At 35.8% G+C, this 13,630-nt stretch overlaps 1 protein-coding gene across 1 annotated transcript; it reads left to right on the top strand.

The window, feature by feature from the left end:
- The first annotated feature begins 5,438 nt into the window (after positions 1–5,438).
- Positions 5,439–8,352, top strand: LOC132623657 (uncharacterized). The gene is made up of 2 exons (XM_060338442.1): positions 5,439–5,640; positions 6,367–8,352. The coding sequence occupies exon 2, from the start codon at positions 7,068–7,070 to the stop codon at positions 7,821–7,823; it is 756 nt and encodes a 251-aa protein (XP_060194425.1). The 5' UTR covers positions 5,439–5,640; positions 6,367–7,067; the 3' UTR covers positions 7,824–8,352.
- The last annotated feature ends 5,278 nt before the right edge of the window (positions 8,353–13,630 follow it).

Below are 13,630 nucleotides of genomic sequence, written 5' to 3'. Positions count from 1 at the left end.
TCTTTTAAAGGGAGCTTATTCACATGGTGGAATGGTAGAGCTGGTAGGGATTGTATTTTTAAAAGGTTGGACAGAATGCTCATTAATTCGAAACTACAGGATTGGTTTGGTCACATGGAAGTTGAACATCTAGAACTGGTTCTAATCATGCTCCTCTTCTACTAACTTGTGGAAATTCATCTCAACATGTAAGGAAAGCTTTCAGATTTCTAAAGTTTTGGATAGAACATGAATCCTTCTTAGAGGTTGTGAATCAAGGGTGGAATACTGAATTTGAAGCAGATGAACTCATTACTTTTAAACTGAAGCTTAAAAAAGTTAAGTCTGTTTTATCATAATGGAGTAAAGCTACCTTTGGGGATATCTTCAACAACTGGTAGTAAGGGAAGATTGTGAGAGTTCAAGAACAGCTTTTTGAAGATGATCCTTCTCCTGCAAACAGGATGGTACTCCAACTAACACAAGCAGAATTAAAGAAGTATGTACATTATGAGGAGGATTTCTGGAGACAGAAATCTCATTTTACTTGTTTTTATGAGGGGGATAGGAATACAAGGTTGTTCCATAATATGGTAAATGCTAGGAGGAAGAGATTGTAGGTCAAAAGGATGAAAAAGTAAGATGGAAGTTGGATTGAGGGGGAAGATGCTCTAGCTGAGGAAGTAACCCAATTATATCATCATCAGTTTACACAGGAGGATATCTCTTCAGATTTCTCATTGCTGCAACATGTTTCTAATTTGATTAAACAGGAGAAATATCAGATACTTACCAGCATGCCAACTCTAGAAGATGTTAAGAATGCAGTTTTTGATCTGTCAGAAGATAGCTCAGGTGGTCCAGATGGTATGATAGGAGCATTTTATCAAGTATGTTGGGAAATTGTGGGGGCTATTGTGTATAATGTGGTGAAAGTCTTCTTTGAAAGACAGACTTTGCCAAAGTCCATAACTCATACAAATCTGCTTCTGATCCCAAAGAAGAATAATGTTGAGACCTTTGCAGATATGAGGCCCATAAGTCTCAGTAATTTTATTAACAAAGTGACCTCTAGAGTGGTGCAAAATAAACATGAAAATGTTTTGCCTTCTTTAGTATCTGCTCATCAGTCTGGTTTTGTAAAGGGAAGATGTATCATTGAGAACGTATTGTTAACTCAAGAGGTGGTATCAGATATAAGACTTAGGGGAAAACCAGCTAATGTGGTGCTTAAACTGGATATGGCTAAGGCCTATGATAGAGTGTCATGGGATTTTTTGGCAAGAGTTCTGAGGAAGATGGGATTTGTAGAAGTATTTATAGATATGATATGGAGATTGATAGCAAACAATTGGTACTTAGTTCTATTCAATGGACAGGCTTCTGGATTTTTTCACTCAACAAGAGGTGTTAAGCAAGGAGATCCACTTTCTCCTACTTTGTTTATTTTGTCTGCAGAAGTGCTGTCTAGAGCATTGAACTCTTTATTTGAGGAAAATGGCTTTAGAAGCTATGGAATGCCTAAATGGAGTGCTAATTTGAATCATCTTTGTCACGACCCAGTTAGGGGCCGCGACGGGTACCCGGAGCTAACCACCGAGCATGGCTCGTTCTATTACTTGTCTTACTCATTTAATGCTCTTCTATCAATTTCATATTTAAATCATAAGGAAATCATCTTCCATTTGAAAACGTAAATACTTTCATATACATATGCCTCTCGGCCATCAAAATACTATATATACATAATAGCATCTCGCGAGACCATCTAACCCACACTACGTATCTACGAGCCTCTACTAGAGTACTAGACATACGAATGGGACAAGACCCCGTCATGCCCAAAATATATATGAATGTACACAAAAGAATGATCATAAGCACCTCCGGAACAAGGGAGTTCTCTCTAATCAGCTACTGGCTCCTATGAGTCTGGAGCAAATTCTATTCCCTGTCTACCTGTGGGCATGAACACAGCGTCCAAAGAAAACGGACGTCAGTACGAATATTGTATTGAGTATGAGAGGCATAAACAAATATGAAACATCAATGAAATGTGGAGGCATCAAATGAGGAACAATCTATACCTGACTGTGAATTATAAATGAAATAAATCATGTTGTCTTACACACACTCGTCATCATATTATATATGCATAAATGTATAAGTGTAAGCTGCCCGTCCATGCAGGAACGGTGTAATAATAAGTAACCTGCGTCCAGGTCTCCCGCGTCCGGGGTATAAGCTGCCCACTATAGTGGTGTGTATATCTGCCCGACCATATAGGTACGGTGTAATATCATCATCATAATATGCTCGTCATCATGTACCCCTCATCATATGCTCATCACAGTATTTCTTATCATAATACATGCATAAAGGCTCATGGACAATTATACTTGGGCGGGGGACGTAAGGTCGTGATTCTATGCCACAATCGACGCTTTTCTGCTACTAGTGTTACTTGTTTTTAAGCAAGTCTATGTGATTTTATGCGGCTTTATGTGTTTTTCAGTAAACGGAACAGATTTAGAATGAACAGTAGTTGAAAGTGTAACAGTGGTCATAAACTCAGTTTACGGTCCGTATTCCAAAATACGGGCCGTATTCCATGGGCGTATTAAAGGATGAAAGAACCAGAAAGTCAGGCTGAGGACATGGTGATTTACGAACTCAGTTTACGGTCCGTATTTCAAGGCGTATTTAACCATTCAAGCATTTGGCAGAAAGTCGAAGTTTTGGAATTTGAAATACGACATGGCAGTTTATGACCCGTAAACCACTTTACGGTCCGTTTTTCATTTTACGATCGACTGGGCCAAAGTGCAAATCTGCAACTTCCACGTTTTTAGAACCTATAATTAGTCATTGTGGAGCATTTCACGAGTATTCTGCCTCACCTTGAAGGAAATAGTATATAAGGTGAGTATATACAATACATAACATCATCGATCTTTATAGGAACATCATCTCATAGACTCTTGGCTTTCCGGGATATAGAGAATTCATGAAGAGGAAAGAAGGATCATACCATCGGATTCATGCCATAGAAAGAAAGGACTAGCCTCACATACCTTTTACGTTTAACTAATCTATCATTCGCTTGTTCTCCTTCAATGCCACGTTCTACCTTCAAGAGAATTTGTATTGACATTAGCTAAACAATTACAAGAACGTGCTTACTATTTCTAGGAGAAAATCGGGCAGCATTTCCTTTATTTATACTACTTTTCCTACATCATATATCAACTCCCAAACAAGCACAACAACATTCACAATATAGCACAACAATCATCATTTATCTACATTTACCACAATTCACCATTTCCTTCCAATTTCTCCACCATTATGGTCATAGCTCATTATCGCGTTTTCTCATATATAATACTTATTTCATGTTCTAAATGTCATTTATAACATATTTACAATCTCAACATATCCATTCTCGTGATTCCTTCCAACCACTATTCAACCATGATACTATTCACACATTTATGACCCACTTTCTACACTCTTCTACAATCCAAGTGTTTCAACCTATCAATACTTCAAACATCATGAGAATACCATAAAACTTACCTTAGATGTTGTAGGAACAAGCCTTGAGTAGCAATACTCTTCTTGCACCAAAAACCCTAACTCACTTCCTTCGAATTTTCTTGGCTTAGATGACTTTAATGAGTTTCTTACTCTTGATTCTTGTTGGTTTGATGAAGTTGATCATCAATTTCCTTTGAATTCTTGTGGATGAAATATATGGAGCCTTCTAGAGGTCTTGAAAGATGAAGGAGTGTGAAATGAAATGAAAATGAAGTGAAATGAGAAGAGTCCCTTATATTAAATCATAAAAGTTGTCCCGACCAACTTATACGGACCAATCTAAGGGACGTCATTGTTGACACCCAATTTTGGCCCTCTGTATTTAAAAATTAACTTCTTTAGGCTTCCTAGTCATTAAATAGCACAATATACTGTTTTTATACATTTTTTAACTTTAATATAAATTATTGATGATTGTCCTTATTTTTAAAAAATAGGAATTTTTATCAATTTATTTTCATTTTAAATAATTATTTTGTTACAGTCGTTTGTATATAAACAACATGCTAATACAGTTTTACTTCAATTAATTAGCAAGTCTCCTTAATTCAAATCACATTTTTTACTTTATTCACGAAATTACCTTAAATATATTTTTATACTTTATTATTTTTAGTTACAGTCTATTATTACATGGAAGTCGGAAGAACTAATTTTAAACACAGATAAGATTTAGCACATGGTTCTGAGAAGCCATGGTTTTGTGAAGCCCATGGTTTTGGCACATGGGTTTGGATAAAACGTGGTTTACCTTTGCCTATATAAAGGAGGACTTCCCCTCTCATTTTTCTCATCACTTGCACACTACCTCACACACATTTTTCTTCTCTTTACACTCTCTAGATTTTCTTTCTATACAAAAACTAGCAAGGCTAGCACGTTCTTCCTCTTTTTATATTTTTTTTAAATTGTCTTTATATTTCATTCATACATTGCTTCTTTACTTATTCATATATATTGTCTTTACATTTATTTACTTGCATTGTCTTTATATTTTTTTTATATACATTGCCTTTATATTTATTTATCTATATTATTTTTACATTTATTTATATACATTGTTTCTTTAAATTTCTTCATATATTGTTTCTATATTTTTGTATTCTCTATACAGTTTTCTTTACATTTTACATACGTTTTTCGTACACTCTCCACACTTTTCCTTTATATTATCTTACATCTATCTATTCTTTTATATATTTTTTATACAAATACGTTATATACATATACATGTACATATTTACATTACTTAACTACTAAGAAAAGAAGAGAGAAACTTTTCATTAAAAGGAATGCACTTATTGTCTCTACATTTTTTATGCATTATCTTTTGTTATATTGTCTTTACAACTTTATTTATTTTCAATACATGTATACATTGTCAAGTATTTTCTTTACACTTTTGTCAATACCATCACACTACATGCCTTTGTTTTTCTATATATTTTCCTATTTACATTTACTCTACATTGGCTATACATCATATTTATATTTACCTATATTTTCATTTGTATTCTTATGTTCTTTTTACATACATCATTCACCTATACATTTGTTACATTACATACACTACATTAATCCTAGGGGTAAATCAAGTTTCATCATTCTTTTGTCAAATCACTTTTTCAAAAAACTTTATGTCAAATCATCTTTTCAATAACTTTTTGTCAAACTACTTTTTCAAGGACTTTGGTCACATTACTTTTTCAAAGAATCTTTATCAAATCACTTTTTAAAGACTTTATATCACATACCTTACTTTTTGACTTTTTCAAATTTTTTTAACTAATACTTTTTCTTTCATCTTGAAATTTATTACAAATACTACACTTTTGGCCGATAAAGAAATTTCTGTCGATTTCCAAGGCCTCCCCTGTATAAAAGACGGGTTTTTATGTTAAGTTTATTCATTATTTCTTTAATTCATTCGATAGTTATTTATTCTCTTACTAACACTTTTACCAAGTGTTTATATAGGTACTCGGAGACACATCCCGAAGACGACACTCGGAAGGAACCCGAAGACTTCATCGAATCCTTATACACTTTTATACTTACGAGGTGCATTCTCTTTTTTATATTCTTTTTTAATATACATTCTATATAAACACTTGATACTTGATATAAATACATTTTTATACACTGTATATACTTAGTATATTATCACCTAATGTATCTTATCATGAAGTCACAACATTTGAAAACAGGTAATAATAATGATAAAAAGATAGATAATCCCCCTCTAGTGTTCAGTTAAACTAAGTTTAAGGACTGTCTTCGGGCAGGCTCTGTGGGATGCTTAATACCTTACCCATGGGGTAAATAAAAACCTTATCTAGAATCCCATATGTTTCATGGACTAAAAATGGAGTGGACACACAAATACATACAGGTTTCCTGTTTTTCCTTAAAAATAAGGTGGCGACTCTAACCCTTTTTAAACAAGTTAGAAGAACCGGGAAGTTGCAAACTATCTTGGACCCGTTCAAAATAGGGCGTAATAGTCAGTACTCATCTCTAAGACGTCATTAGAATGTCATTAACTTAATGCTCGTAATTCTTGTCCGACACACAACATATGATTTGCTTTCCTTAACAACTTTCTTTTCTTGCCTTATATGCCTTTGAAATTTCATTCAGGGTCATCAAATACTATTTCTTACTCATCAAAACGTCGTATACGTTATGCCCTTCGTTATCTTATCCATTGTACGTTCACGGGAAAAAATTTCCCGAGGTGTAACAATCTTGCTTATGCAGATGATACTATTATATTCTCATCTGCAGATGATACTTCATTGCAGCTGATCATGGGAAAATTACAGGAGTATGAGCAGATGTCAGGGCAACTTATCAACAAAGGAAAAAGTTCCTTCTACATGCATAGTAAAGTTGCAAATGTGATAGTGCAACAGGTGGACGCTATTACTGGTTTTACTAGAGGATCTTTCCCTTTCACATACTTAGGCTACCCAATCACACATGCAAGAAAGAGAAAGGCTGATTATAGTGACTTGACCAAAAAGTGAAGGACAAACTGGCGGCTTGGAAAGGAAGACTTTTATCTTTTGGAGGAAAAGCTGTTTTGATCAACAGTGTTTTACTGAGTATGCCAATTCACTTACTCTCAGCTATCAGACCTCCAAAGGGTGTTATATATGACCTGCATAGGGTGGTTGCAAGATTTTTCTGGAATAATAGTGAAGAAGGAAGAAGAAGACATTGGTCTTCATGGATAAATCTGTGCTTGCCAAAGGAGGAAGGTAGAGTTGGCTTCAGATCCTTATTTGATGTTTCTAAAGCATTATGTGCTAAACTCCGGTGGAAATTTAGAACTATAAATACTCTATGGTCAAATTATATGTGGAACAAGAGACAATATGGAGCATGAAATGTGGTGGGAGCCAAGAAGTGGAATTGCTAATATCTAGTTTGATAATTTGACAAAACTTGGAGCTTTATACTACTTAATTCCTGATGAGTTTGTTATGGATGAAACAGTACAAGATGTGATGGAATTGAGAAATCAGGATGGGTGGAACATAAGTAAACTACAACAGCTTTTTCCTACTGATATTGTTGATCAAATACTGGAAGAATTAGACTTTCATGAATCTACAGAAGAATGGGATAAAACAAAGTGGATGATGACAGCATCTGGTAAATTTACAGTTGGAAATGCATGGGAGCTCTTAAGAAGGAAAGCTGGGAAGTCTGATATATACAAAAGCATGTGGATACCAGGTTTGCCTTTCAAAAGCTCATTCTTTTTCTGGAGATTGTGGAAATGCAAGCTGCCAGTAGGGGATATAGTGAGAATGATTAGGATTGATACAGAAGGAAAATGCTATTGTTGTGATCCTAAACAATGTGAAACTGTAGATCATCTATTTGTCACAGGAAAAATTGCTTCACAGTTCTGGAGATATGTTAAAGCTGTTGTAGGAATCACAACAACTTTGCTTCAAGTGAAACAAGTGATACAGGTGTGGTGGAATGCTGATTTTTTATCTAAGTTCAAATCTATTATTAGAGCCATACCAGTGATCACAATGTGGCAAATATGGAAGTGGAGAAACACTGTGGTGCATGGAGGGAAGATGACAATCAATAAGGTGATATATGAAATAAATTTGACCATTTATCAGATTTGCAGAGTTAGAAAAACTTTGTTTTTGATTTTGCAGGTGAACATCATTTCAATAAGTACCAATCACTTCCAAGGAAAGCAAGACAGATTTTGAATACTGACAAACCACAGATGCCATACAGCAGAATCAGGCAAGCCAAAGATCATCAGATTCCAGGAGATTAACACATGCAATAAGTTTCTGCAGTATGTCAAAACTGCAGTAATCAGGCCTAGAACAGATTTAGCAAATTGAATATAAGGACTTTTGGACAGGTTACAACAGTGGTATTAGTGTGATTACATGCTCATTCTGCTGTCACTTGTCCAAAGGATCCTTTTATACAATCATTCTTGAAGGAAAAGGTCAACACTACATAGGTCTGGATCAAACACAGAAACAGCTGAATATGAGGAACTTTCTGAAAGAATTCTATTTCATCCTTGAAGCCTGAATTTTAATTCAATGGACTGTGGATCCATAGCACCTGGTGAGAGCTTGAGGTGTCAACATGGCATCAAGTCAAGGACAAAGGATTTGCAATAGACAAGCTTTTAGACTTCCTTTAGTTTGGATTCATGTATTATTTTCATTTATTTTCGGCATTTTTAGCTTTTGTACAGAACTTGATTTTTAATAAATCATTATCTGAAAATCAGCTTGGTAGTTTTGATTCAAAAACATTTGCGATGATGATGATTCCATAAGAGAAATCAGATATTTACCGACCATACGTCACTCTGAAAATGTTATAGCTTTCATTTGGCTCTCATGCATGCTTTATATATATGTATGTATTTTCTCACACCGCGCCGCACTATAGTCAGTCAGGCAGGCACATAGATGTGCACACCACTGCAGTGGGCAGATTATGATGTTACCCCGGATGCGGGATGATATGGTATAGATCAGGCTGCGCGTTCTGCAGCACTAACACTTATATTATGTATGTATGAAATTGTTTTTTTAAAAGCTAAGCATGCATGATATCCGCCTTTAGAGGCAATCAGATGTACAGGTTATTTCTCTTATCTGATGCTTCTTTCATACTTTTATTATGTTGTTATTCATGCCTTAAATACTCAGTAGATTTTTCGTACTGACGTCTTTTTGTTTATGGACACTGCGTTCATGCCCGCGGGTAGGCAGGGAGACATCAGCGTTTGCACAGGAGCGCTCCATTTGTTCTGGAGCTAGAGTTTAGCTGGTATTATTCTTTTGCATACATATGGGCATGGCAGGGTCCTGTCCCGTCCTTATGATGATTTGTACTCCTTGTAAAGGCTCATAGATAGATGTATATAGTTAGATGTTCTGTAACCTCATCGGTTCATATTTTTTTATATCATTTTAGCAGCCTTGTCGGCTCGCGCATATGGGTATAGATGATGATGATCATATAGATGTGCATTTAACTTGTGTACTCATGCCCTTACAGATTATGACATTCATGTGTTATCTTTCGTGGTCCATCTAGATATGACTATGCGAAGCATGTTAAGAGGTGCTCGATAGGTTAGCTCCGGGTACCCGTCATGGCCCTCCGGTTGGATCGTGATAGGGGGGTTGTGGTGGTGTAGAAAACTAAGAAAAAAAATTAAAACTTCAAAAACAAATTAGGGTGGGTATGGGGGTTGATGTGGTATGGGTCCACATGGGGGGAGGGATGTGGTGATTTAGAAAATCCAGAAAAAAATTAAAAAATTCAAAAAACAATTGGGGTGGGGTGGGTGGTTGTGGGGGTTGGTGGGGTATGGGTCCACGTGGGGGGGATGTGGTGGTTTAGAAAATTCGGAAAAAAATTAGGGGTAGGGGTGGGGGTGTTGGTGTGGTATGGGGTGGTGGGGTTAGGGTGGAGTTATGGGACTTGGGTGGGTATTTTCCTGAAAATATTTTCTACCAACCAAACGAATATGAGAAAATAAGTATGAAATTCACTTATTTTCGCTACCCAAACGAACATGAGAAAATAAGTAGAAATTCACTTGTTTTCCAAGAACACACCCTTCATAGAAACTAATTTTGGCAAATCCAGAGTGACTATTCGTAAACCTATTAAATGGGATGAAATTGATTTTGCCAAAGAGTGGGTCATAGAGGGAGCTGCTCCTCCCAGCCTAAATGATAGGCTAAACAATTTGTGTTGAACTATATCACACTAGACTAATCGGTATTATGGTGAAAATGCTTTAATTAACTAAGACCCACATGAGATGATATTGAGGTCAGGCAGAGAATAACCCAGGTGGAATTTTAAAACTCAGGCAGATGGTCTTGTTTGTGTGCCCGCTGAGCCGAGGCGGCGTTAGAGTTGTTCTTGGATCTGTTCTGAATTGGACAATCTCCATGCCAGGGTTTTTTAAGTCACAATATTTAAAAAGGAAAAATTATTCCTATCCATAGAAGTATTGAATTTGCTTCTAAATTTCCTGCTATCATTATTGATAAAACCCACCTTCAAAGATTTCTTGTAAGTTTAATTTATATTTCACCATTTTATAAAAATTTAGCAAAAGATACATCTATTTTATATGATAGATTGAAAAAGATTCCCAAAGCATGGACTGAGAGTCATACTCAGGCAGTTAGAAAAATTAAGAAAAAGGTTAATAACCTTCCTTGTCCAACTTTAGCCAATCCTAATTGGCAGAAAATTATTGAAACAGATGCTTCTGAAATTGGCTGTGGAGGGATGTCAAAACAATATTCCCAGAAGAAGAATAGGAATATTTGGTTCAATTTTACTCTAGCAAGTGGAATACTAGCCAGAAAAACTATGCAACTGTTGCTAAGGAAATCCTTGCAATAGTTAAATGTGTATTGAAATTCCAAGGTGATTTATATAATCAAAAGTTTTTAATAAAAACTGACTGCCAAGCGGCCAAATTTATGCTTAGTAAAGATTGTAAACATGATGTTTTTAAACAAATATTTGCAAGATGGCAAGCTTTATTAGCGCCATTTAATTTTGAAATACAATATAAAAAAGGGTCAAATAATAGTCTCCCTGATTTTCTTACAAGATAATATTTGAGTTTATAACTCTATAATTATGTTATCTACAGGATGAGGCCATAGTATAGCCCTAACTCTTATAGAAGTAGGGGAGAAAGAGGCACAATCAAAGGAACATGCAGAGGAATTGTTCTTGCCCAAATAGGTAACTAAAGGCTTATAGCCGACAATATTGCGGGATCTTCTGACATTAACAAAGAAGACCCTATGTATCAAAAATATCTGGATTTCATAAAATCCAAAAAGAAGGATAATAATATTCCACCTTCATATTAAGTGCCCATACTTAGGATGAAGGACACAGATTCATATAATCAAAAACAAAGTAGAAAGGTAATACTTCTCCTTGAACATGAAGACCTTCAATGGAAGGATGAATCTTGGAAAATAATGCATAGGTATTTTGACACAGCGTCATACGCTACTCATACTTATAAGTATAGAATGAATTATGAGATGATTCTCTCTTCTACAGGATTGGGAGAATTCCAACATTTTTATCATGCTAATAGCAGAAAAATTCATAACTTTTCAAAAATTATAATTAAAAAGATTTTTTCTCCAGCTGAATGGGGATTAAGTACATGATACGATCCAGAATGGCTCATGTGCTCAATTTTATGCAAGGACTTGTGCTAGAAGCGGAGACAAGGACTTTCAAGCTTTAGAAGCCAAGTTCATAGAGAATGAAGCTATGGAAACACTTAAAGAGAGCCATTGGAGGACTTCAAGCTATGGAGGATAGCATGGAGGAAGAAGTCAAGAGATGAAGAGCCTAAGGCCCAAAGCTTGCCTCTTAAAGTGTCTACAATTGCAAGGTTGGGTGGTTAAAGGCCGGAAGGTGGCTATTTATGCAAAAGGACTAATTTTCAAAAACTAGCCATCATCCAAGAAGATCAAACAAGGTTCTTACTTCATTAAGGGTATTTTTGTAATAAGCTAGTTTAGTCTTCTTTAGCCTTGTAGTATAAATACTAGACTTAGTCATTTCATTTACTTCTATTGGATGAATTATGTATTGAGATACTCCTTTAGAGAGATAGTTTCTTTAGCTTAGTATTAGTTACTAGTGATAGTCAATCATGGTGAATTCCATTGTTGGCTATTGAACACTTTTCCATTGATTTCATATTAGAGTTGGCATTTGTGGATTCAATTGATTGTCTCTAATTTGCTATCAAATAGTTTAGGTTCTCTTGATTGAATCCAATTGGAAGGGTCTAGATTTGATATATCTAGGTTTGTCCATAGATTCATTATCATTAGGGTCTAGCTTCTATCCCTTTTCTCTCATCCCCTTTCTTTCTATTCGCATCCCAATTTCTTCAATTCTCATCTTTAATTTCTACTCTATCTTTTGTTTCCACGTATTTGTTGTTTAAATTCGTGTCTTCCACAAGCCAGATCGTATCATTTGATATCAGTTAGGTTAAAGTATTGTTCCTACAATTCTTAATCCTAGGTTCAAATTTTGAAAATCTCAAAAAAATCAAAATCTGAAAATTCCAAAAAACAAAAATCATAAATTGGTGTTGTGCTGTGATTTGAGTGAAATTGTTGTTAGATTTGAGTTCCTTGTGGTTGATTCTATCAAAATTCGAAGTTTGGTTGCATTTGGAGGAGTTTTGAGTAGTTTCACCATTGTTGGAGTTTCAAGCTTGAAGAACAAGTTTTGGGTCTTGATGATTGAGCAAGAATTAGAGCTACAAAGTTATTGGGCTTTAATTATCTAGTGATAGAGGCTCAAGATCAAAACTTTAGGGAGATTTCAAGTTGATTAGAAGAATTCACCATTGTTGAAGCTTGAAGGTTTGAAACTTGAAAGTGGGTCTTGGTGATTGAAGGTGAAATTGTCACGACCCAAATCGATGAGTCATGACAAGTACCTAAGTGCTACTTGTCACACACTATCACCCTTGTACCTGGATCTCACTGAATAAAAGGGGTGGCCCACAATTAACTCATAACTGAACTATACTGACTTCTGTAAGAACAACACAGTGAACTCTGCATCAAGAACTTATAAACATATGCATATACACGCTGGAAACAACAGTGCGAGCCGACTAGGCCGCTATAGATACTGTACAACAAGATAGAAGCCGACAAGCCTAAATGACATTCATGCTACATACAACTGTCTACAGACCTCTAGAGAAGTACAACGCTGTAGAAAGGACGGGACAGGGCCCCGTCATACCCATATATGTACATCAAAATAGAATAGCAAAATAGACTGCAGCTCCGAACCAAGTGGAGCGCACTGACTACTGCTGGATGGAAATCCTACCAAACAAGACCGTCTGTCTGTCTACCTGAACCTACAAGCATGAACGCAGGCCCCAAAGCAATAGAGGAGTCAGTACGAATAATGTTCAGAGTATGTAAGGCATAAAAGCAACATATACATAAGAATCATGAAAGGAATCCGAGACATAAAGGCTAATCCATATATCTGAATACACCTGTGTGACAGTACATCTGGAAATGAATGTGCAACTCTATATAACTGAAAGTGCCTCTGAAGGCGTATAACATGCATGCTCTCTTTCAAAAATAATATACATAAATCATAGTATAACTATTAGTGCTGAGGAACGTACAGCGTGATCCATAAATGTTTATACTGCGGAACGTGCAGTCCGATCCATTTATCATATCAAGTCGGCCCCTCAGTGGGCATCATTATCATCATCGTATGCCAGCTGATCAGGTGGTGATACGCATATAACACCTATACCTTTCCCCATACCCCATATACATATAACATACGTGTATATAACGCCTTATGGTCATGGCTCAATGTGCATATGTACAAATGAATGTAATGCATAAACAAGATGAATAACTAGAACTCTCGGAGTGACATAAAGTCGTGCTACCTCCGATAAATATCTTTGAGCAAA

This window comes from Lycium barbarum, chromosome 12 (assembly GCF_019175385.1).
Source record: "Lycium barbarum isolate Lr01 chromosome 12, ASM1917538v2, whole genome shotgun sequence".
NCBI classification, from domain to species: domain Eukaryota; kingdom Viridiplantae; phylum Streptophyta; class Magnoliopsida; order Solanales; family Solanaceae; genus Lycium; species Lycium barbarum.
The sequence above is the reverse complement of the archived record's forward strand: the minus strand, read 5'-3'. Positions and strand labels throughout refer to the sequence as shown.

Bases quoted from the DNA above. Each gene is read 5' to 3' on its own strand.
- LOC132623657 (XM_060338442.1), top strand. From the start codon at position 7,068: ATGGATGAAACAGTACAAGATGTGATGGAATTGAGAAATCAGGATGGG.